This window comes from Cucumis melo, chromosome 11 (genome assembly GCF_025177605.1).
Source record: "Cucumis melo cultivar AY chromosome 11, USDA_Cmelo_AY_1.0, whole genome shotgun sequence".
NCBI lineage: Eukaryota > Viridiplantae > Streptophyta > Magnoliopsida > Cucurbitales > Cucurbitaceae > Cucumis > Cucumis melo.
In genome coordinates this window covers 24,296,529-24,318,337 of record NC_066867.1, presented here as the reverse complement: position 1 = coordinate 24,318,337, position 21,809 = coordinate 24,296,529, and the positions used below count along the sequence as shown (strand labels likewise).

The 21,809-nt window shown below is 32.5% G+C and overlaps 2 protein-coding genes across 2 annotated transcripts; both read left to right on the top strand.

The window, feature by feature from the left end:
* Positions 1 to 3,967: 3,967 nt before the first annotated feature.
* LOC103496305 (uncharacterized) lies at positions 3,968 to 8,440 on the top strand. The gene is made up of 6 exons (XM_008458113.3): positions 3,968 to 4,300; positions 5,269 to 5,363; positions 5,991 to 6,252; positions 6,350 to 6,546; positions 6,737 to 6,924; positions 7,874 to 8,440. Exons 2-6 carry the CDS (start codon positions 5,269 to 5,271, stop codon positions 8,158 to 8,160), a joined length of 1,029 nt encoding a protein of 342 aa, XP_008456335.1. The 5' UTR covers positions 3,968 to 4,300; the 3' UTR covers positions 8,161 to 8,440.
* Positions 8,441 to 11,540: 3,100 nt separating this feature from the next.
* LOC103496388 (elongation factor 2) lies at positions 11,541 to 15,105 on the top strand. The gene is made up of 4 exons (XM_008458223.3): positions 11,541 to 11,664; positions 11,811 to 11,865; positions 11,962 to 12,049; positions 12,327 to 15,105. Exons 2-4 carry the CDS (start codon positions 11,863 to 11,865, stop codon positions 14,765 to 14,767), a joined length of 2,532 nt encoding a protein of 843 aa, XP_008456445.2. The 5' UTR covers positions 11,541 to 11,664; positions 11,811 to 11,862; the 3' UTR covers positions 14,768 to 15,105.
* The last annotated feature ends 6,704 nt before the right edge of the window (positions 15,106 to 21,809 follow it).

Sequence of the window (21,809 nt, the reverse complement as noted above, 5' to 3'; positions counted from 1 at the left end):
ATATGAATGAGGATTCATATTCGGAAGCTCAAAAATGATGGAAATAATCAAAGTTGAAAAAAGTCAAAATGTTGATTTTTGACTTTGAAAAGTCAAACTTTGACCGGCTTAATTTGAATGTGATTTGAATTTTGGAAAAATGAATGCAGATTCATATTCGGGAGGTCCGAATTAGTTAAGACGAACAAAATGGTTAAAAGTCAAACTGTTGATTTTTGACTTTGACTTGAAAGGTCAAATGACCATATTGCATGTAATTAGGTTATTTAAAGGCTATTTTCAAATGTTTGAAAACTTTTGGAAAATTTTGTAATTTTGACTTACAAAATAAAGCCTAAATCTTTTTCTCTCTCAATTCCTAACCCTAAATTCCACCTCTAATTTCCATCTCTCTCAATAATTCATTCTCTTATATCGGGTCCTACAACCTGGTCCTAAGTTCGAAGAATAGCGAGTCTAAAGGGATGAGAGCCCTAGCAGCGGAAGATTTAATAGAGACCATGAACCCAATTTGATTTAGGATTTTAACAATACCAAATATATAGGCAAATAACAAAAATAAATTTACTAGAAGCTAATCATGCTTTCAAAATAAAAGAAAATTACAAAGAAGAGACAGAACACTTACTCTCATTAATGACTCTGGATCTACCAATCACCAATTTTGGGCATTAATTGTGGTGACCTCCCTATTCTCTGAGTTGAGATTTTAGTTTATGGGAACCAAAATTGGAATGAAAAATTTTTTTGAAAGAAGATTTGTTTTTTTAGAGAATCCCAGTACGCTGAAAAACTTCACAACACTTCTATTAAGACGTACTAGTATCTCCCTCTTCTTGGAAAGTTGAGAGAAAATAGGAACGTGAGAAAACCAACCATGATCCCTATTAATTTAATAAATTAATAATTAATTAGTTAATTAATTAAATCATATCTAATTAATATTTCATTTAAATCATATTTAAATGAATATCTCCCGTATAATCTATAGTTTTAATTTAATTAATGTAATAAAATAAAATAAAATAAAACTATTAATTAATTCCCCAACTAATTAATTTCTAAATTAAATATCCTATATTTAATTTAATTCAAATTTTGAATCATATTCAAATATAAATTTCTCTCGTAACTTATAATTTTAATGTGTATCATATGCGGATTAAATTTTAATCTATAGTTTTAATATGAATCTAATTCACATTAAATTAATATTTGAACTCATTCAAATATTTTATTTTTTCATAAATTAATTTTGAATCATATTCAAAATTAAATTTATATAATAAAGTTTAATCAAAATATAAACTTTATATTATAATGTATCACCATACATTATATTATATTAATTTCCAAAATAAATTTGAATATTTCAAATTACAACCAATACAGATAAATTTCATTAACCTTTATGAGCTAAGAAGGGGACTTAATGAACCTATAGATCAGAAGCTACAACGATATGAGATTAATTGACTAAACTCATTAACCACATTAATCAATATTCGTTAAATGTGTGTACACTCCACTAAAGACTCACAATTGAACTCTTCTCACGTAGATATATTTTTGTGTCCACGGATATAGACCAATAACTGTAAGTTAGTCCTTCACAATTGTTTGTAACACTAGCTAGGTCAAATTATTATTTTACCCCTAGTTACTTCTAGTCCTTAAATACCAGTGATCCTCTAATGAACAACTTGTTTATGGTCCGACCACTAAACAGAAACCCCTCTCGTGCCATAAAGAGAGTAGGATCCTTTGTTCAAGTCTCGGATACACCATTTAAGGGAACATTTATCTATTTACTCTAAAGTTGGGAGGGAGTGGATTCTATCTTGTGTGATTATGTTTCCTGCTCCCCATTCGGTCTTGTCCTTAAAATGATAAGCATATTGAGTCAAAAATCTGGCCACTCTCACTCGTACAAATCAAATGACAATCTCTTATGAACAGAAGTTCATAATACACTAAGGATTAAGACTAAGTTACCTAGGTCATTCTAATGAAATAGAAACCTAACTAGTTAACGGAGTTACATCTAGTAGTTACTATTTCGCGGTTGGGTCTTATGCAAACTCATTGCGTAAGATACCCTCACTCGCATGTCACCTATATGAACGCGTTGGATCATTGTGTTTGTATCAAATACAAAATGAGTTATATTCATAGTGTTACGAGGATAAGGTATCCAGCCTTATCCCTACTTGTATCTCAAACATTGATTTCTGTATATCTCTACATACTCTTCAAGACTCATCAAACTAACTTATGATGTTAGTTATTGGATTTAAGTTATTAAGACAAAGCTAATAATATAAAAAAAAACACTTATTGAAATTATAATAATTACACTTTATTAATAACGGTCAATGAATTATATTTATTATCTACGAATTTTAGTGCATAAAACTCAACAGAGCCAACAATAGTAGTGGTCCCTAATTTGTGTTTGTGAGTAGATAACAAGGATCGGGAAACTTCAAAAGTATGAATTTTTCTTATCCCTAATTTTGTTTAATTAGGGTAATTGTTGCATGTTAATTTTTAAATTGTTTAGATGCAATTAGGGTTATCTAAATCCTAATTCTCTGCGCATGTCTATTACTTTTCATCATGAAGATTGAATTCAACAGTGACATGAAAAAAAAAACTCAGATCCCAAAAGTTAGAGTATTGGGGTCTTAGGTCAATCAACCAATTAAGCCAATGAAATATCCAACAATAGAATATAGTGGCTTATGCAAAGTTTGGCACCCTTCAACTTCGAGCATCCTAAGCCATTATGATATCTTAGAGTTACATGTAACCACAAACAACAATTAATGAGTCCCAACAGAAACTCTTGTCTTAATTTTTTGTATTTAATTGAGTTACTGTCTATATACTAATTTTAACATTAGATTGTGATAGGCTCAATATCCACTAATGTGAAAATATTTCGTATAGGCCCATTTAATAAGTGAGCCTAGGCTAATGTGTAAGAGATCCACATGACAATCAGACTTGTAGAATTTTGATGGTCAACAACTTTGTGGATGTAAAATCCCTTTTCAATCTTTTTATATGAAGTCCTCATATCCATTTTTCAAAATTTTCTAAAAAATCTGTCATGAAATTAAAATAAAAAATCTTCCTTTAAATAAAAATTAATTCAAGTCTTCAATGCCATAGAACATATATTTTTCTAAAGTAAATTATTATTCACAGAACAACGATATAATTTGAGATGATAATGCTTATTTAATAATAGGTTGAGTTTGTACATATATTTTTAAAAAATGAAAACTACATTAGGACTGGTTTCTATTTCATCTTTAAATTTTAAAATATTATACATTTATTTTATAAGTTTTGAGTTTAACTTTAGTGATAGTTTTTATGTTTGAAAGTGTTATAGTTTTATTTTAATATTTGAATTTTCTGTCAATCTCGGTTCTTAGATTTTTAGTTTTCCACTTTTAACCTTGATTTTCATAAATATTCTCTCTTTGTCATTTGTGGTAATATATATTAATTAATTAGAAAGAATTAAAAACATTTATAATTAATCAAGTTTACACTATTTTTCTAAAATTTGAATTCACTCCATAATTTCATAATTTCAAATTAATCGAGAGATATTGACTTTAATAATCAAAGTGATATTTAATGAAAAATCACAACTCAAAATGTAAATATTGAAATATGATAGAGCAAACAAAATTCAAATTTCAGCAAACAAAATTCAAATTTGAAATTTAGAAGCTAAATTAAAACAAATCACAAAATTTAATGACTAAATTTGTAACCCTTTGAAATGTAGAGAACAAACGGAGAAACTAAACCCAAAATTTAAAAACAAAAAATGTAATCTTATATTATTTGTGAATTAATAATCTAAAAATATAAAAGAAAAAATGATTAGTAATGATTAATCAATGAAAAATATACCAACAAGAATTTAATTCACGGAAATCCCACTATCCATCGTGTTGTTGTAAAAAAATAGAATAAAAAAAAAAACCGAAGAAAAATATGAGCTCCATAAATTGAATATTAAAAAGGAAAAAAAAAAAAAAAAAAAGAAGTAAAGACAATAAAAAATGGGAAGAGAAATGGGAATGGAAGAGAAAAGATTCATATTCCCCGGTGTTTGGCTGCTTAGGTCTTCAGCTTTCTTCCTTCGTAATTCCCCATACCCAATTAAAAAAACTCTCAATTTCTCCTTCCTCTGCGCTTCCCAACTCTTTTCGCCATTGTTCGAGCTTTAATCTTCACTCCCAACGCCTGATTTTCCTTCTCCCTTCCCCTAAAGGTAAAGGAAAACAACTCCTTTTTCGCCTCCTCTGGACTTTTTTCTCCCTCGATCCTGCTTTAATTCTGATTCTTTGACTCTAATGATCCAATCTGCTATTTTTTTAGCTGACCCTTACACTGATTCATTCTGAACTCATTTGGTGATTGATGAAATGATGTGTTACATTTCGTTTCAAATGGGTGTTTTTATGTCAACCCAATTTCTGCATCTTATGGATGATTGCGCTTATCTTAATATTTCTGAAACAATCTTTATCTTTATATGTCATTTTCCTTTTCTGTTGTGTTGTGGTCTGAATAAGCTTCGGAGTGTTATAGATCTCTGGTTTCTTAACACTCCGATGTGTGTGGAAGAGGCTTGAATTGAACAGAACTGTTGCCCACAGTATCATTGGGTTCCTTCCTAAATGTTGTGGCTGTTCCCCGATATATTTTCTAAGCCTCCGTCTGATAACTATTTACTTAATGGATTATTGACACTACTTCTACTAATTGGTTTCCTATTTGTGTTTGGAGTGTGTTCAAAATCTGAACCTATTTTTGAGAACTTGTATTTGGAATTTGGAATTTTAAATTTGGCTAAGAATTTAAATGTTAACTTAGGAAAGATGAGAACTATTACTATTAAATTGTGAGAAAACAATCATTTTTTTATGAGAAACATATGAATTTGATCGAAAGAGAGATACAACTTGGGGGCATAGAAAGAGAGAGCATTTAAATTACAGAAAAAGTTTGGTGTAACACAATTGGGTAATTACAAAAGAATTGGTTGTAGTTATGACATGCGTAAAGCTGAAGATTATTACAAAAAGAGCTAGGATCAGTCAATTATCTTCAAAAAGTCTTTTGTTCGTTCAAGCCAATTGAAGCCAGAAGGCAAATTGTTATCAAAACAACACCTAAGTTATTGTTCTTCCTTAACACTGGAACTCATTTGGATATCTCTAATCTCTGATCAAACAGATGAGGGAGTGCTATCGGTTTGCCTTCCTAGTGGTGTTTGCATGGTTCCTGAAAGGCTTGAATGCTAGTGCAGGAGATATTGACCCACAGTACAGGTACTCCTTTTGTCTAAGCTTTCTTTGCATATTCTTCATCTTTATTCACAATAGTGAAGCCAGGGACCTCAACATTCTGTATATAGATGATCTAGTTCCCCCCTCACCACCCCCCCAAATTGTAATCTTGGCATCTGTTTTTTTCACCTTGTATAAAGAAATTTAAGTAATGCTAAGCTAATGTCATTGAGTTTTAATAGCTCTCTTTTTGTAGTCTAGTTTATTAGGGGACTGACTAATTAAAGGCAATGTTTGAACCAGCTTTTTTCTTAGTGTTTCATCGACTTGGTATGCAATCTTATCTGTTCAGTGACTAATTTTTGTGCACCAAGGTTTCTTTTAGTTCATTCTTTTGCATGGAGGTTAGATTTAGCAGTTTTTGTGTTTGTTTGTTCCTAAAATATTGCTCATCTTTGTGTTTGTTGATTGACAGTAGCTCTTTAATTATTTCAGTGATTCATTCAATTGCATTTAATGGTGCCACCATAAGTTTAGAAGTACAGTGCTTTTTTGTTTCTTTGATCATGCTATCTCAACTATCTATTATGTGGTCTCAATTCCATAATTTCACATTAATAAATGTCATTGAACAGTGAAATAATGTTGTTATTTTTTTTTTCGCTTCAGAACTTGTGTTAAACACTGTGAAGAAATAGGATGCATTGATCAGCAATGCTTTCCTCAGTGCAAATTCTCTTCGGATGGTGTTTCTGTTGATCAACCATGGTATATGCAAGAACCACTTTACTTAAGGTGGAAACAATGGGATTGCCAGAGTGATTGTCGTTACCATTGCATGGTCAAACGAGAGGGTGAACGAGAAGCACTTGGTTATGATCCTGTTAAATATCATGGTAAATGGCCCTTCAAGCGTTTATATGGGATCCAGGTTTGTTTTGTCAAATTACTTAAGCTACTCCTTGTATGCGTTTAGAATTGTAACGATACCTATTCGTATTTTCTTATTATTGTTGCTGTTTGCCCAGGAACCTGTTTCTGTTGCATTCTCTGCCCTCAACCTTTCAATGCATTTTCATGGCTGGCTGTCCTTTTTTATCCTTCTATATTACAAATTACCTTTGAAACAAGACAAGAAGGCATACTATGAATTTGCCAGTTTGTGGCACATTTATGCACTCTTTTCAATGAACTCTTGGTTTTGGAGTGCTGTTTTCCATAGTCGGTGAGCTTTTTAATTGTCTTCATGAATTACTGCAAAATCATATGTTTATATCTTTGGCTCCAGAATTTGTTGTTTTTTCAATAGTATTTAGAAGATTGCAAAGAAACTCATTATATGCCATATTTCAAAATTTAAAATTTCTGAATTTTGTAGCATGCCCTGATTGTTATTATGTGTCATTGAAGTGCAGTGACGTGGATTTGACCGAGAAATTAGATTACTCATCTGCCGTGGCAGTACTTGGGTTTTCACTCATTCTGGCGATTCTAAGAAGTTTTAATGTGAGACATGAGGCTACTAGAGTCATGGTTGCAGCTCCTTTGCTTGCATTTGCACTTACACATATCTTATACATCAACTTCTACGAACTGGATTATGGTAACTATTACTCCTTTTTACCTCCTCACACTGATAGGCCTCCAAGATATGAACAACTATAGCAATGCCGTGATACAAATCTCATAAGCCTTTCATTTAGTTTATCACATTACCGCATCATTTCTTCTTCTTGCAAGTTATTCTTCTAAAATTGTTTCTCCACATTTAAAGAAAATGGCCCCATGCTTGGTGGTGAGAAGTCCTCATACTGCCTTTATTACTGATTTTTCGTTTGTCCTAGCGTGCCTGTTAATGTCGCTGTGGTCTGTATCCGGGACTAGGTATAGCTTAAGGACAGACTCTTCAAAGTGGAAATATATCTAAACATTTTTAAACGCTTGCTGGTTAAATTTCAAATTAGTAATCAAATTTAGTTCTTGATGTTTGTGTCTGCTTTGTTCCTATACTTTCAACCTTACAAAATTAGTCCTCAAATGTTGTGAATTTTTTTAAATTTATAGACCTATTAGACACAAAATTGGAAGTTTAGTAGTTTTCAGAAACTTATTAGAGACAAAACTGAAATTACAACCGTTAATTTTGGGAGCCACCCTAATCTTAATGTGCCGGGGAGGGGGGAGGGGGAGGGGGGTTAACTTACCATTAATATCACTTTATTTGTTAAGGCTGTTTGGTAACCATTTTATTTTTTTGTTGTTGGTGTTTGAAATTAAGCTTCTAAAAACCTTCTTCCTCCCCTAAACTTTTTTCCAATAAAGTAGATTTTATAAGCTTGTTTTTGGATTTTGAAATTTGGCTAGAAATTAGAAATTCAACTCTTGTGCTTAGGTTGTAAGAAAACTAGAGTAAATAGACTTAATTTTCAACCTGAAATGGTTACTAAACAAGCCTAACGATTTTAGTTTCCATCAACCTGAACTGTCTTCCAATTTGCAATAATGTCTGATAAGTTCACTTCAAATAACCAATAACTTTTGACATTTTGCAGGGTGGAACATGATTGTTTGTGTTACCATGGGGGTTTCTCAACTTCTAATATGGGCAATCTGGGCTGGTGTAACTCATCATCCTTCTCGCTGGAAACTGTGGACAGTGGTTGTGGGAGGTGGCTTAGCTCTACTACTGGAAATCTATGATTTTCCACCATATGAAGGCTTTGTAGATGCTCATGCTCTTTGGCATGCCACTACCATCCCTCTCACCTATATTTGGTGGAGTTTTATCAGAGATGATGCTGAGTTTCAAACCTCTAATCTCCTCAAGAAATCCAAATAGCTTGTTTCTTCTTTGTTGAATTCATCTTGCTTTGTTTCATTTTGGGGTGTTTCTGAAGCTTTTTACAGTTTTCTCCCCCATTCATTTGAAACTGGAAAAGATAAATTAGGCACTTGTTGTATAACAAACATTCCAGTTTTGGAAGAACGAGGTTGGGACCTTTTATTTTATTCCTTCCTCCAAGGCCAATTTTTTTTAGTGAGGATCCTAAGTTGTATCAGGTTTGGTTTGGATTACTTTATATATATTTGTTCTTCGAGAGCGACTGGATTCATTTCTCCGTTGGTTGTCTGATTGTTGGTTTTTTTCTAACTAATTAGGACTATCTTCCAATTTTCTAAACATATATTGTTTGATGTCCTGGTGATTGAGAATTATGTATATAGTTTACTTTGTTTTTAAATTGTTAATAAATAAACCACCATGTTTGAAAACTAAAGGACGGTAAAATAAGTATATCAATGTACGTTTAATTCGTGGAGATCCATCTTGAACGAGTGGAAAATCTTCAAATATATAGAGAATGAGGGAGGGAGTGGGGATTATTTTTTTTCTCTGAGATGAAGAATACATTTTCCATCCTCGCCCTTGCCTCGAAATATATATATATATATATATATATATATATATATATATAATTAAATAATAATAATAATAAAGAAAGAAAAAGTAATTATAAAGTTAACAGTGTAGAAAAATATAGTGAAAATAAATTAGTTTTAGTTTTTTTAAAAGAGATTCTTTCTCAAAATTGACAAAGTTACACTGTATAGAACAAAACTAAAGACATTTATTATACTTGATTTTTCTATAAAACGTAAACATTTTAACAAATATTATATTTTTTTTGATAATTTTTTATTTTATAAAATCGTTTAAATTGAAACAAAAACAAGAACAAAATAATTAGAAATGTTTAATAATATTAAGATGATAGGTTGAATCTTGAAATTCAAAAGAGGGAGTGCTGCCAATTAGATTTTGAATTTATGTTGTCTATGCTTGAAAGGAAGGAAGACAAAATAACTGCACTTAATTTACTGTGTTTGAAGAACTTATTTGAAAGGAAATTTGAGAGCATTCACCAAAAATGTAGTTAGTGTTAACCCAAGACATATTTTTATATTCAAATCTTCCTACCCATAATACTAAAAAAATGAGAATTTAACTCTACTTTTATTATGTTTACTTGAATACTTTTGGTTGCAAAATCCAAAAATGAATTTGTATTTCTTGCTCTATTAGTAAAATATAAAGAAAAATTGTTATCGGACATATCCGCTTTTAAATTTGTTACTTTTGCAATTTAAAAAATACAGTGACATAAACTTTATTATCATAATTTTTCTTTGTTATTTTTGCAAATGCCTGAAACATAAATCTAGATTATCTACTAAATATTAAGTTGAATATTAACAATTATTAATTTATTTATTAAACATGTTTTATAATAAAAAGACAAATAAATCATATTCGTGCTCTACTAGTTTTAAGTTTAGTTTTTATTTGGTTTTTAGGTTTCGCAATATTATGTCTTCTAAGTTTAGATTTCGATTTAAATTTTGTCGCAAAGTATCAAAATGTCATGATATTATATTTGTTTTTTAGTTTTGTTTTCAATTTAATTCATAGGTTTCGTGATTTACACTTTTAACATCAAGTTATTATAAATATTAACTTCAAATTTTTTTTTTGCATGTCTATTAATTAATTTAAAAGATTTTAAAAAGAAAAAATGTCAAAAATATAATATTTGACAAAATATTTATACTTTATAGAAAAATCAAGCATAATAAATTTTGTCTTTTAATAGTTTGGTTCTATGAAGTGTGAATAATTTTTCAATTTTTTCTATTTTTGAAAAACACGTCTTAAAAACTAAAACTAATTTATTTTCACTATCTTTTTCATCATCGTTAAAATTTAACTTTATACCTCTTCTTCTTTCTTCATTATTATTATTTAACTGTATATATATATATATTTCTTCTGAGGCGGAGATTAGAACACTGTCGAAGAATGTATTCTTCATCCTTGGCCCCAAATTGTCAATAGAGAAGAATACTCTTTACTCCTTTCTTTATTCTGCATGTATTTGGGGATTCTTCGTCTCAATTGAGGCAGGTCTCCACGAATTAAGTGAACATCTCTAAATGTGAATCACCATACAGTTATTTTAGCTTCCTTTGATCTTTTGGGCGTGGTGGTTTTATTTATTAACAATTTAAAACTATGGGTCATAAAACTTTAGATTTTGAAGTGGTAAGGATATTTGTAGGTTTAATTTAAAAAAAAAAAATTAAATAATTACCAAAAGGGATTTAAAGCAATTTTTTCTTTAATTTTCAAAATTTAACTTGCTTTTTAATAATATTGGTAAAAAGGTAAATAACGAAAAAAAAAATTAAAAGAAAAGTAGTATGTATAAGTTTAATTTTAAAAAACAAAATAATTACAAGATGGAACTAAATTTTAAAATGTTTATTATACTTTTTGAATGCAATAATTGGAAGATGATAGATTGAATGTTGGAATTGAAAAGAGGGAGTGTTGCCAATTAGATTTTGAATTTATATTGTCTAGGCTTGAAGGGAAGGAAGACCAAATAAATGCACTTAATTTACTGTCTTTGAAAAACTTATTTGAATTTGTGTTCCTTGCTATGCTATATTAGTAAAACATCAAACTACATTCTCTACTCAATATTAGCAATTATTAATTAATTTAAAAGATTTTATAAAATAAAAAATTATCAAAAATATAATATTTGATAAAATATTTAGGTTTTATAGAAAACTCAACTATAATAAATGTCCTTAGTTTTGTTGTATAGAGTGTAACTTTGTCAAAATTTTCTCTTTTTAAAAGAATCTCTTTTAAAAAACTAAAATTAATTTATTTTCACTATGTTTTTCACTGGTTAATTAATTTAAAAGATTTTAATTATTTTGTTATTGTTTTTTTTTTAAAAAAAATTACAAGTATAGGTACTACTTTTTCTCGAAATTTCTCTTATTGTTATTTATTTAATTTTACCAATATTGTAAAAAAGCATGTTAAAATTTGAAAACTAGAATTTGGTTAACCAATGTAAATCGGCAAAGATGGAAATCAATTTCTGAGCAGATAGGGGTGAGAAAGATGGAATCCATTTCAAAACGAATGTGTATAGTACCCACCATCCGTACCGAAATCACCAACAAAGAAACAGCTTCCACTCTTTGTGCAAAATAGAAATAATAATAAGAGTTTAAAAATGGAAAATAGAGCCCATAATGTAACTAAATATGGGCCAAAAACACACCTACAAGGCCCAACTAGTAAACCCTAGCCTAACGGAAACATAACTATTCTTTACCCAAGCAACATATAAATACATCCCATTATCCCCCCTTCATTTCTTCTGCCCCTATCGCACTTTGCTTCTCGTTTCTTTGCCTTTACATCTTCGTAGAGGCTTAACGGAGGCGCCTTCCCTTTCTCTCCCTCAATTTCTTCTCACAGGTATCTCAATTCTTTGTTTGCTTAGTTAATAATGATGTTCTGTGTACTGAATTGTTCAAAATTTATGATTCAGACGAGTTCTTTAGATTTAATTTGTTTGCTTCTTTGATTTCATTATTTTACCGTTTGGGTTTTTTCTTTCCCAGGCTCACAGCAATCTTAACTTCGGAATATTGTGAATTTTGAAGACTTGTCAAGATGGTTAGTTTCTTTCCCATTTTTAAGCTAGTTGCTTTTTTGTAAATTTGATTATGTCTCGATTTAGCTTTTTGTGTTTTTGTTTTCGTGGGTTATCAGGTGAAGTTTACAGCTGAAGAGCTTCGTAGGATTATGGACTACAAGCATAACATTCGTAATATGTCTGTTATTGCTCATGTCGATCATGGTAAGATGTTTATATTTAGATTCTATTCGTCGAGTATTGGTTTTTTTGACGATCGATTTATCTTATATTTTATGAATTGGATTTTGTTTCAAGAGATTTGATATGGTATGGTTAACTTGGGAATGAAATTTCTTGTTGGATATTTAGTGACCTGTTTTGCCTGTAGCTATATCTATACTATTACCAGATTTTTAATCTTATTTGGTCATCATTTGCTTATATGTATTGTAGATGGTCATTTTCTCAATCTTACATTTCATATTTTTTCACATTTCAGGGAAGTCCACTCTTACAGATTCTCTTGTGGCTGCTGCTGGTATCATTGCTCAAGAAGTTGCAGGTGATGTTCGTATGACAGACACTCGCCAAGATGAGGCAGAGCGTGGTATCACCATTAAATCTACTGGAATCTCTCTCTATTATGAGATGTCTGATGAATCCTTGAAAAGTTACAAGGGAGAGAGACAGGGAAATGAGTATCTTATCAATCTTATTGATTCACCTGGGCACGTTGACTTCTCATCTGAGGTTACAGCTGCTTTACGTATTACTGATGGTGCCCTTGTTGTGGTGGATTGCATCGAAGGTGTTTGTGTCCAAACAGAGACTGTGCTCCGTCAGGCTTTGGGAGAAAGGATTAGACCTGTCCTGACTGTTAACAAGATGGACAGGTGCTTCCTTGAACTTCAAGTAGATGGAGAAGAGGCTTATCAAACATTCCAGAGGGTCATTGAGAATGCCAATGTGATTATGGCCACTTATGAGGATCCACTTCTTGGCGATGTTCAAGTGTACCCCGAGAAAGGAACAGTTGCTTTCTCTGCTGGTTTGCACGGTTGGGCATTTACCCTGACAAACTTTGCCAAGATGTATGCCTCCAAGTTTGGAGTAGATGAGGCAAAGATGATGGAGAGACTTTGGGGTGAGAATTTCTTTGATCCTGCAACCAAGAAGTGGACCAGCAAGAATACTGGCTCACCAACTTGCAAGCGTGGGTTTGTCCAGTTCTGCTACGAACCTATCAAGCAGATCATTGCAACTTGCATGAACGATCAGAAAGACAAGCTATGGCCCATGTTGCAGAAGCTTGGTGTTGTCATGAAGTCTGATGAGAAGGATCTGATGGGCAAACCATTGATGAAGCGGGTCATGCAAACATGGCTACCAGCAAGTACTGCTCTCTTGGAAATGATGATCTTTCATCTTCCATCCCCTGCCAAGGCCCAAAAGTATCGTGTGGAGAATTTGTACGAGGGTCCACTAGATGATGCTTATGCTAGTGCCATTAGAAATTGTGATCCTGAAGGACCTCTTATGCTTTATGTATCGAAGATGATTCCTGCATCTGACAAGGGCAGGTTCTTTGCCTTTGGACGTGTGTTCTCTGGGAAAGTTTCAACTGGTTTGAAAGTTAGAATCATGGGCCCCAACTATGTTCCTGGTGAGAAAAAAGATTTGTATGTTAAGAGCGTCCAGAGAACTGTCATTTGGATGGGAAAGAAGCAAGAAACAGTAGAGGATGTGCCTTGTGGGAACACTGTTGCCATGGTTGGGTTGGATCAATTTATCACTAAGAATGCCACTCTGACTAATGAAAAGGAAGTTGATGCTCATCCAATTCGAGCCATGAAGTTTTCTGTATCTCCTGTCGTGCGCGTTGCCGTTCAGTGCAAGGTAGCCTCTGATCTTCCCAAGCTTGTGGAAGGACTTAAACGTCTGGCCAAGTCAGACCCTATGGTTGTGTGTACCATGGAGGAATCTGGTGAGCACATTGTTGCTGGTGCTGGAGAACTACATCTTGAGATCTGTTTGAAGGATTTGCAAGAGGATTTCATGGGTGGAGCTGAGATCATAAAATCTGATCCTGTTGTCTCTTTTCGTGAAACCGTACTTGAGAGGTCTTGTCGCACAGTGATGAGCAAATCCCCTAACAAACACAATCGACTGTACATGGAAGCACGACCCATGGAGGATGGACTGGCAGAGGCTATTGATGATGGCCGCATTGGACCACGAGATGATCCTAAAGTTAGGTCTAAAATTTTGTCAGAGGAGTTTGGTTGGGACAAAGATCTTGCTAAGAAGATTTGGTGCTTTGGTCCTGAGACTACTGGCCCTAACATGGTGGTCGATATGTGTAAGGGAGTTCAATACTTGAATGAAATCAAGGATTCCGTCGTTGCTGGTTTCCAGTGGGCGTCGAAAGAAGGTGCATTGGCGGAAGAGAACATGAGAGGCATCTGTTTTGAAGTTTGTGATGTGGTGCTTCACGCTGATGCCATCCACAGAGGAGGTGGTCAAGTCATTCCTACTGCTAGAAGGGTAATCTACGCTTCTCAGCTGACTGCCAAACCAAGACTTCTTGAGCCAGTGTACCTAGTGGAGATTCAGGCTCCCGAGCAAGCTCTTGGTGGTATCTACAGTGTTCTTAACCAAAAGCGTGGGCACGTCTTTGAGGAAATGCAGAGGCCTGGCACACCTCTTTACAACATCAAGGCATATCTCCCCGTCATCGAATCATTTGGATTCTCGAGCACTTTGAGAGCTGCAACTTCTGGACAGGCATTCCCACAGTGTGTGTTTGACCATTGGGAAATGATGTCTTCAGATCCATTAGAAAGTGGGTCTCAAGCTGCGCAGTTGGTTGCTGATATCAGGAAGAGGAAGGGATTGAAGGAGCAGATGACTCCATTGTCTGAGTTCGAAGACAAGCTATAAAGCAGTCATTTTGTTGAATTTTCATGCACCACACAACCTTGTGAATTCTGAAGCGAAGAGGTTCTAATTAGTTTCATATTTTTATCCTATCATATAGGAAGAAAAGCCTATCTTTTTGGAAAAAGTTTTTTTTTTTTTTCAATTTTCAACTGTTATTTTTATTTTCGTTTTGAGTTTGTATGGACAACCAAGATATATTCCTGTTGAAATATGTTATGTGGGTCAAATGTTCTGAACTTGTTATTGGTCTTAAAAATTATCATGTTTTTAAGATCATCTTTAAGTAATCACATTGAAATTAGAATAAACTTTTACATTTTTGTGTTGATTACCAAAAACTATCTTTTTTTTTTCTTGTGATACATATAATGGGAATGTTGTGGATGATAAATTGTTTTTATTAGATATGTCAATTCAACTGTTCTTTCATATGTGAGTTCTTGTAGAAATTGTTTTGGAAATTACACTGTAGCTTTATCTTTGAATAAAATTATATGTTAGCCTTAATTTTTTAAAAATTATTTTATAGGAAAATTGTTATGGGTTGTAAAATATATATATATATATATATATATATATATTTGATTTAAATTTATTAAAAAGATGAATTTTACAAATAGTTTTGATATTTTTCTATATGTTAGAAAATGTTCCGAAATATATATAAAAAATCTAAAGAAAAGAATAGAATTCAACGTAACAATGTAAGAGAAGTAAAAAAGATGACATTACTAGAAATTCAACCAATAGAACAAAAGAAACATTGTTATTTTAGTTTAACAATAAGTTTCACTAGAAAGGCATTAAATAGGTCAGATATAAGTTTCACTAAACCCTAAATCTAAATATTCGTGTACCAAAAAAATTTTGAAAAAATTTCTTTAGCCAAATCTGGATGATCGTGTACCAAATTTTGAAAAAAATATTGTTTAGATTTGGTACCCCAAATATAAATGATCATGTAACCAAATTAAACGATAGAATTGAAAAAATAAATCATTTAGATTTAAACAACCAAATCACGATCGTGTACCAAATATATTATACGCGTTATTGACGGGACATTTTTGGTATTTTTCATTGTGGGCCTGTGAACTTTTTTCGTTTTCGAAATTGTTCAGTGTAAATATTTTACTGCTTTGTTATATTTTTGAAAAGATCCCTTTACAAAAAGGATAAAAATACTTGAAAGTAAAATTTGTGATTATGATGAATATTTTATATCCATCTTTACAAATTCATCGATTAACCTATCGTCATCTCTTTATGTTTGATTTTGTAACCATTATTTTCACAATCCTACAAATATACTTCTTTTTTAGGTCATTTTAAGTATAAGTTGGAGTGGTGGATTTGAACCTTTTTAAGTATAAATTGGGGCGAGGGATTTGAACCTGAGATCTTTTTCCTCAGGAATATACAAATGTCAGTTAAGTTCATGTTGACGATCTTATAACTATACTACAATACATATGCTATCTTTTTTTGTTTCTCCACTATCTTTCTTTATTCTTTACAAATTATCTCTTTTGTATTTTTATGTTCACTCTTCTTTTCCCTCAATTTTCTAGACCATTAGAGTGTTTTTTTCCATAAATTTAGGTATTTGTTCAAATATGACGAATATTTTAATTTTGGTAATTTGGTCATAAATATTTTAATTTTTCATAATGTATTCATCATTGATTTTGTCACCATTGTCATTAATTTTTTTAATTCAAACATAAAGTTCAAGGAAAGTAAATACTTAATAATTTAAACCAAGTATGCAATATATGTGGACTGTGAAATTGTTTGTTAAGGTATATTTATTATTAGCTTTAAATTTGATTTGATCTAATTGGGAAACTTTGCTTATATTCTCCTATGTTCGACAAAAATTGCAAGCACTTTATCCTCGTACTTTAGTAGAATGACTAAATCTTTTGGTTTCTAGTTATTATGTATGACATTTCATGGAAGAACTTTTGATTAACAATTTTGGACGCATGAGATGCATATATTTTTACATATTTGTGTTGGATAAGTATATACTATTTTAGGCCTTAAGACAATTTTTTTTATTTATTTGGGAAAGATACTTTTTCTCAAGGCCACCATGTAAGTTTGAGTAAATTATAATGAAAAAAAGGTTTTGAAATCTAAATTCTAAACCATGTAATTTAAATTGTTTTTAATCTCTTATGACTATCCATTTATACATGTATGTGGTCTATGTTTAAAATATGTTTAAGATTGTTGTATACAAAATGTCATGCATTTATATTAAAATATATCATAAATTGCAAATTACTACATCATATTTTTAACTTTTAATCTTATATTTGAAATATTTGATTGAGATGCTTTTTTAATTAATTTATATTTTATATATTTGAATATATTTGCTTTTCCTAATTGAATTCTTAATTGAATTGCATTCTTCCCGACTAACATTACAGTAATATTAATCTTTTATACGTTAAGATTATGTTAATATATTATATTTCAAATATGAGAATAAATATTCAAGATTATTTTTAGTTGCATTTGTTTGTGTTGGAGTTTTTGTCTAAAAGATTTTATGGAATATCCTTGACTAAATATCTTTGATTAATGAATTAAAAGATGAGATATTTAAGAGATAAAAGATTTCCCACTATTTTAGGAATCTTGTTGAGAAAAGAAGATTTATACATATATTATATATGTATATAAATAGGACGTTACGTAGTTGTTACGCGTGCGGCGAAGAAACAAAAAAAAAAAAACACAAGTTAAAGAAGATCTTTCACGTCAGGGTCGTTCGCAGAAGCTACTGAGTTCCAAAGGTACAATGATCTTATGTCTATGAGGTCGTCATGTTGATCATAGTAACAATAATTGACGAGTAATAGACGAAACAAATGATTGGTATGATCACGAGGATCTTTAGAGATATTTAAAGACATTGCCAAAGATATTCACTCATGTGTTCAGGGGGAGCCTGAAGCTAGACATCGTGAAGATAAGTAATTTAGGGGGAGCTTGGAGTCTAATGTCAAGACGCATGTTATTAAGTTATATTATTGAACAGAGTACCTTATGCTGTATCGATGTCTATTAACTCAAGTGAATATTAATAAAGATCACTCATCAGGGCTGTACACAGCTCCCCAGACGTAGGCAATATTAGCCGAACTGGGTTAACAAAGTTTCATGTGTTATTCTCTTCTACTGTCCCTCTAGCTATTACAACTGTTATTAGCTTTAGTATTAACTGAAGACTTAATTGATTATCTCACTGTTTTTTCATTTGGTATCAGAGCGGGTTATTAGATCATGGAGAGTGATAATATGAGGGACCATCGCTTCATGTTCTCCTGTACTGGATGGTAAAAATTACTCTTATTGGAAACCTCGCATGATATTTTTCATCAAAACCTTGGATGGAAAAGCATGGAGAGCACTTGTTGGTGGTTATGAACCTCCAATGGTCACTGTGAATGGAGTATTGCCAAAACCAGAAATTGACTGGACAGATGCTGAAGAACAAGCTTCAGTTGGAAATGCAAGAGCCATAAATTCTATCTTCAATGGTGTCATTTTTGAACGTGTTCAAACTTATTAATTCCCGCACTACTGCTAAAGAAGCTCGGAAAATATTGGAAGTTGCATATAAAGGAACTTCTAAAGTAAAGATATCTAGACTGCAGTTGATAACTTCAAAATTCGAAGCCTCGAAAATGACTGAAGATGAGTCAGTCTCTAAATACAATGAGAGGGTATTGGAGATAGCTAATGATTCGCTATTACTTGGTGAAAGATACCTGAGTCTAAAATTGTTTGCAAAGTGCTAAGCTCTTTACCTAGGAAGTTTGACATGAAGGTCACTACCATAGAAGAAGCCTAAGATATAATGATGTTAAAACTTGACGAGTTATTTGGGTCGCTACTTACGTTTGAAATGGCTATGGCGGATAGAGAAAGTAAGAAAGGTAAGGGGATAGCCTTTAAATCAGCTTATGATTAAGAGACCACTGCAAATCAGTCTGGTAATGAAGCTAATCAAGATGAGTAAATAACTCTCTTAACGAAGCAATTCTCTAAGATGAAGTTCAAAAGTTTGAATACTGCTGGAAAAAATGAAAAACTTGGAAGACATGATGGTGAGAACTCTACAAGAAAGGTCAATGACTTCTCTTACAGAAGAAATAGCGACCATGGCAAGAAAAAGGAGGATGTAGGGAGGTCGTTTAGATGTAGAGAATGTGAGGGGTTTGGTCATTATCAGATCGAATGTCCCACTTATGTCAAAAGACAAAAGAAAAATTATTGTGCTACCCTGTCTGATGAGAACTCAGATGATGATGAAGATGATCATGGTATGAATGCTTTTACCGCGTGTATCACATAAATCAATTCTGAAGTTGATAGTGAGTGTTCCGATATTGATGAGGATGAAGAGCTAACACTTGAAAAACTTAAAATGCTGAGGAAGGAAGACTCAGAAGCTAGAGCCATTAAAAAAGAAAGAATTCAAGATTTGTTGGACGAAAATGAACGATTGATGGGAGTCATATCATCTCTGAAAGTAAAGTTGAAAGAGGTTCAGAATGTGTATGATCAGACAATTAAGTCTATGAAAATGTTGACTTCTGGAACTGACAGTTTAGACTCAATCCTGAATTCAGGGCAGAACGGTTCAAGTAAATATGGCCTCGGATTTGATACTTCAACTAGGGGTGTCAAGATTACGCCAGAAGTAAAATTTGTTCCAGTTTCAGTAAAAGAAACAATAGATCCAAGTTGTAAAAAGTTGAGTACCGATACAGGTGCTAAATTCTCCAGATGGGTCTGTTATTATTGTGGCAAAAGAGGTCATACTCGGTCATTTTGCTACAAATTACTGAGAGACAGGAGACATCAGTAGAAATCTAAACTTATAAACCAGCAAAATAATTGTAGGCTCACCAAAAGGAACAATAATATAAGGGAAACTCACATGATCTGGAGAGTGAAGACTTCTGAGAAGTGCAATGTTGCATTTACTACAGTTCAAACCCACGTTGATGCTTGGTACTTTGACAGTGGATGCTCAAGACATATGACTGGCAATCGATCTTTCTTTACTGATTTAGAAGAATGTGCCTCAGGTCATGTCACTTTTAGAGATGGAGTCAAAGGAAAAATTATTGCAAAAGGAAACATTGACAAAAGTAATCTACCATGTCTTAATGAAGTTAGATATGTGGATGGACTGAAGACAAACTTGATTAGTATAAGTCAACTATGTGACCAAGGATACAGTGTAAACTTTAACAACACTGGTTGTGTAGTTACAGACAAGAATAATCAAGTGTTCATGAGTGGCAGACGAGAAGCTAATAACTGTTATCATTAGAGTTCCAATGGTTCAAACATATGTCACCTAACTAAAATTGATCAAACCTGGTTGTGGCATAGGAAATTGGGGCACATCAGCTTGAGAAGTTTAGATAAAGTTATCAGAAATGAGGCGGTTGTAGGCATTCCTTCGTTAGACATAAATGGCAATTTTTTTTGTGGTTACTGTGAAGTTGGAAAGCAAACCAAAACTTCCCACAGAAGGCTAAAGGAATGTTATACAATCAGAGTACTTGAACTCTTAAATCTTGACCTTATGGGTCCCATGTAAACTGAAAGTTTGGGGGGAAAGAAGTATGTGTTAGTTGTTGTGGATGACAACTCCAGATTCACCTGTGTTCGATTCTTAAAAGGAAAATCAGATACTGTTAAACTATGTATCAGTCTATGTTTGAACTTGCAACGTGAAAGGGGACAAAAGATAATCCGGATCCATAGTGATCATGGGAAGGAGTTTGATAATGAAGATCTAAATAACTTCTGTCAGACTGAAGGAATTCATCATGAATTTGTTGCTCCCATAACTCCTCAGCAAAATGGAGTAGTTGAACGAAAGAACAAAACGTTACAAGAAATGGCTCAAGTTATGATACATGCCAAAAATTTGCCTTTGAATTTTTGGGCAGAAGCTATAAACACATAATGTCATATTCACAACAGGGTCACTACACGATCTGGTACGACAGTTACATTATATGAATTATGAAAGGGAAGGAAACCAAATGTTAAGTATTTTCATATTTCTGGAAGTGGTTGTTACATTTTAGTCGATAGAGAATATCATCAAAAGTGGGATGTGAAATCTGATCAAGGCATCTTTCTTGGTAATTCTCAGTATAGTCGAACGTACAAAGTCTTTAATATTAAATCCGGAACAGTCATGGAAACAATCAATGTTGTGGTTAATGATTTTGAGTCTAATGTCAATCAGTTTAACATTGAGGATGATGAGACCCATGTTACACCTGATGTTACTTCTACTCCTCTTGATGAAATGCCTAAAGGTGATTCGCAGCCAGACAGTGCTAAGACCAATTCAAACATAGCTGATGAGGTCATAAACAATGAAACTGTGCTTGTCCCCTCTGCACATGTGAAAAAGAATCATCCTTCAAGTTCCATAATAGGCGATTCGTCAGCTGGAATCACCACCAGAAGAAAAGAAAAGGTAGATTACACGAAAATGATTGCTGATTTATGCTATGTGCCGACAATAGAACCTACACCTGTTGAGAATGCTCTCAAGGATGAATATTGGATAAATGTCATGCAGGAAGAGTTACTACAGTTCAAGCGTAACAACGTTTGTACTTTGGTTCCTAAACCTGATGGGGCAAACATCATAGAAACTAAGTGAATCTTTAAAAATAAAACTGATGAATCTGGGAGTGTAATAAGGAACAAGGCCCGCTTGGTGGCTCAAGGTTATGCACAGGTAGAAGGTGTTGATTTTGATGAAACTTTTGCACATGTGGCTAGACTTGAAGCTATTCGTCTTTTGCTCAGTATATCATGTTTCCGCAAATTTAAATTGTTTCAAATGGACGTTAAAAGTGCCTTCCTTAATGGATACTTAAATGAGGAAGTCTATGTAGCACAACCTAAACGGTTTATTGATTCTGAATTTCCTCAGTATGTCTACAAGCTTAATAAAGCTCTATATGGGTTAAAGCAAGCT

What these genes read in the sequence shown, in the direction of transcription:
- LOC103496388 (XM_008458223.3), top strand. An exon ending in TATTGCTCATGTCGATCATG is followed by an intron (nt 12,050 to 12,326) that starts GTAAGATGTTTA and finishes TTCACATTTCAG; the next exon opens with GGAAGTCCACTCTTACAGAT.
- LOC103496305 (XM_008458113.3), top strand. Translation starts at nt 5,269, where the DNA reads ATGAGGGAGTGCTATCGGTTTGCCTTCCTAGTGGTGTTTGCATGGTTC. An exon ending in GATATTGACCCACAGTACAG is followed by an intron (nt 5,364 to 5,990) that starts GTACTCCTTTTG and finishes TTTTCGCTTCAG; the next exon opens with AACTTGTGTTAAACACTGTG. An exon ending in AGCGTTTATATGGGATCCAG is followed by an intron (nt 6,253 to 6,349) that starts GTTTGTTTTGTC and finishes CTGTTTGCCCAG; the next exon opens with GAACCTGTTTCTGTTGCATT.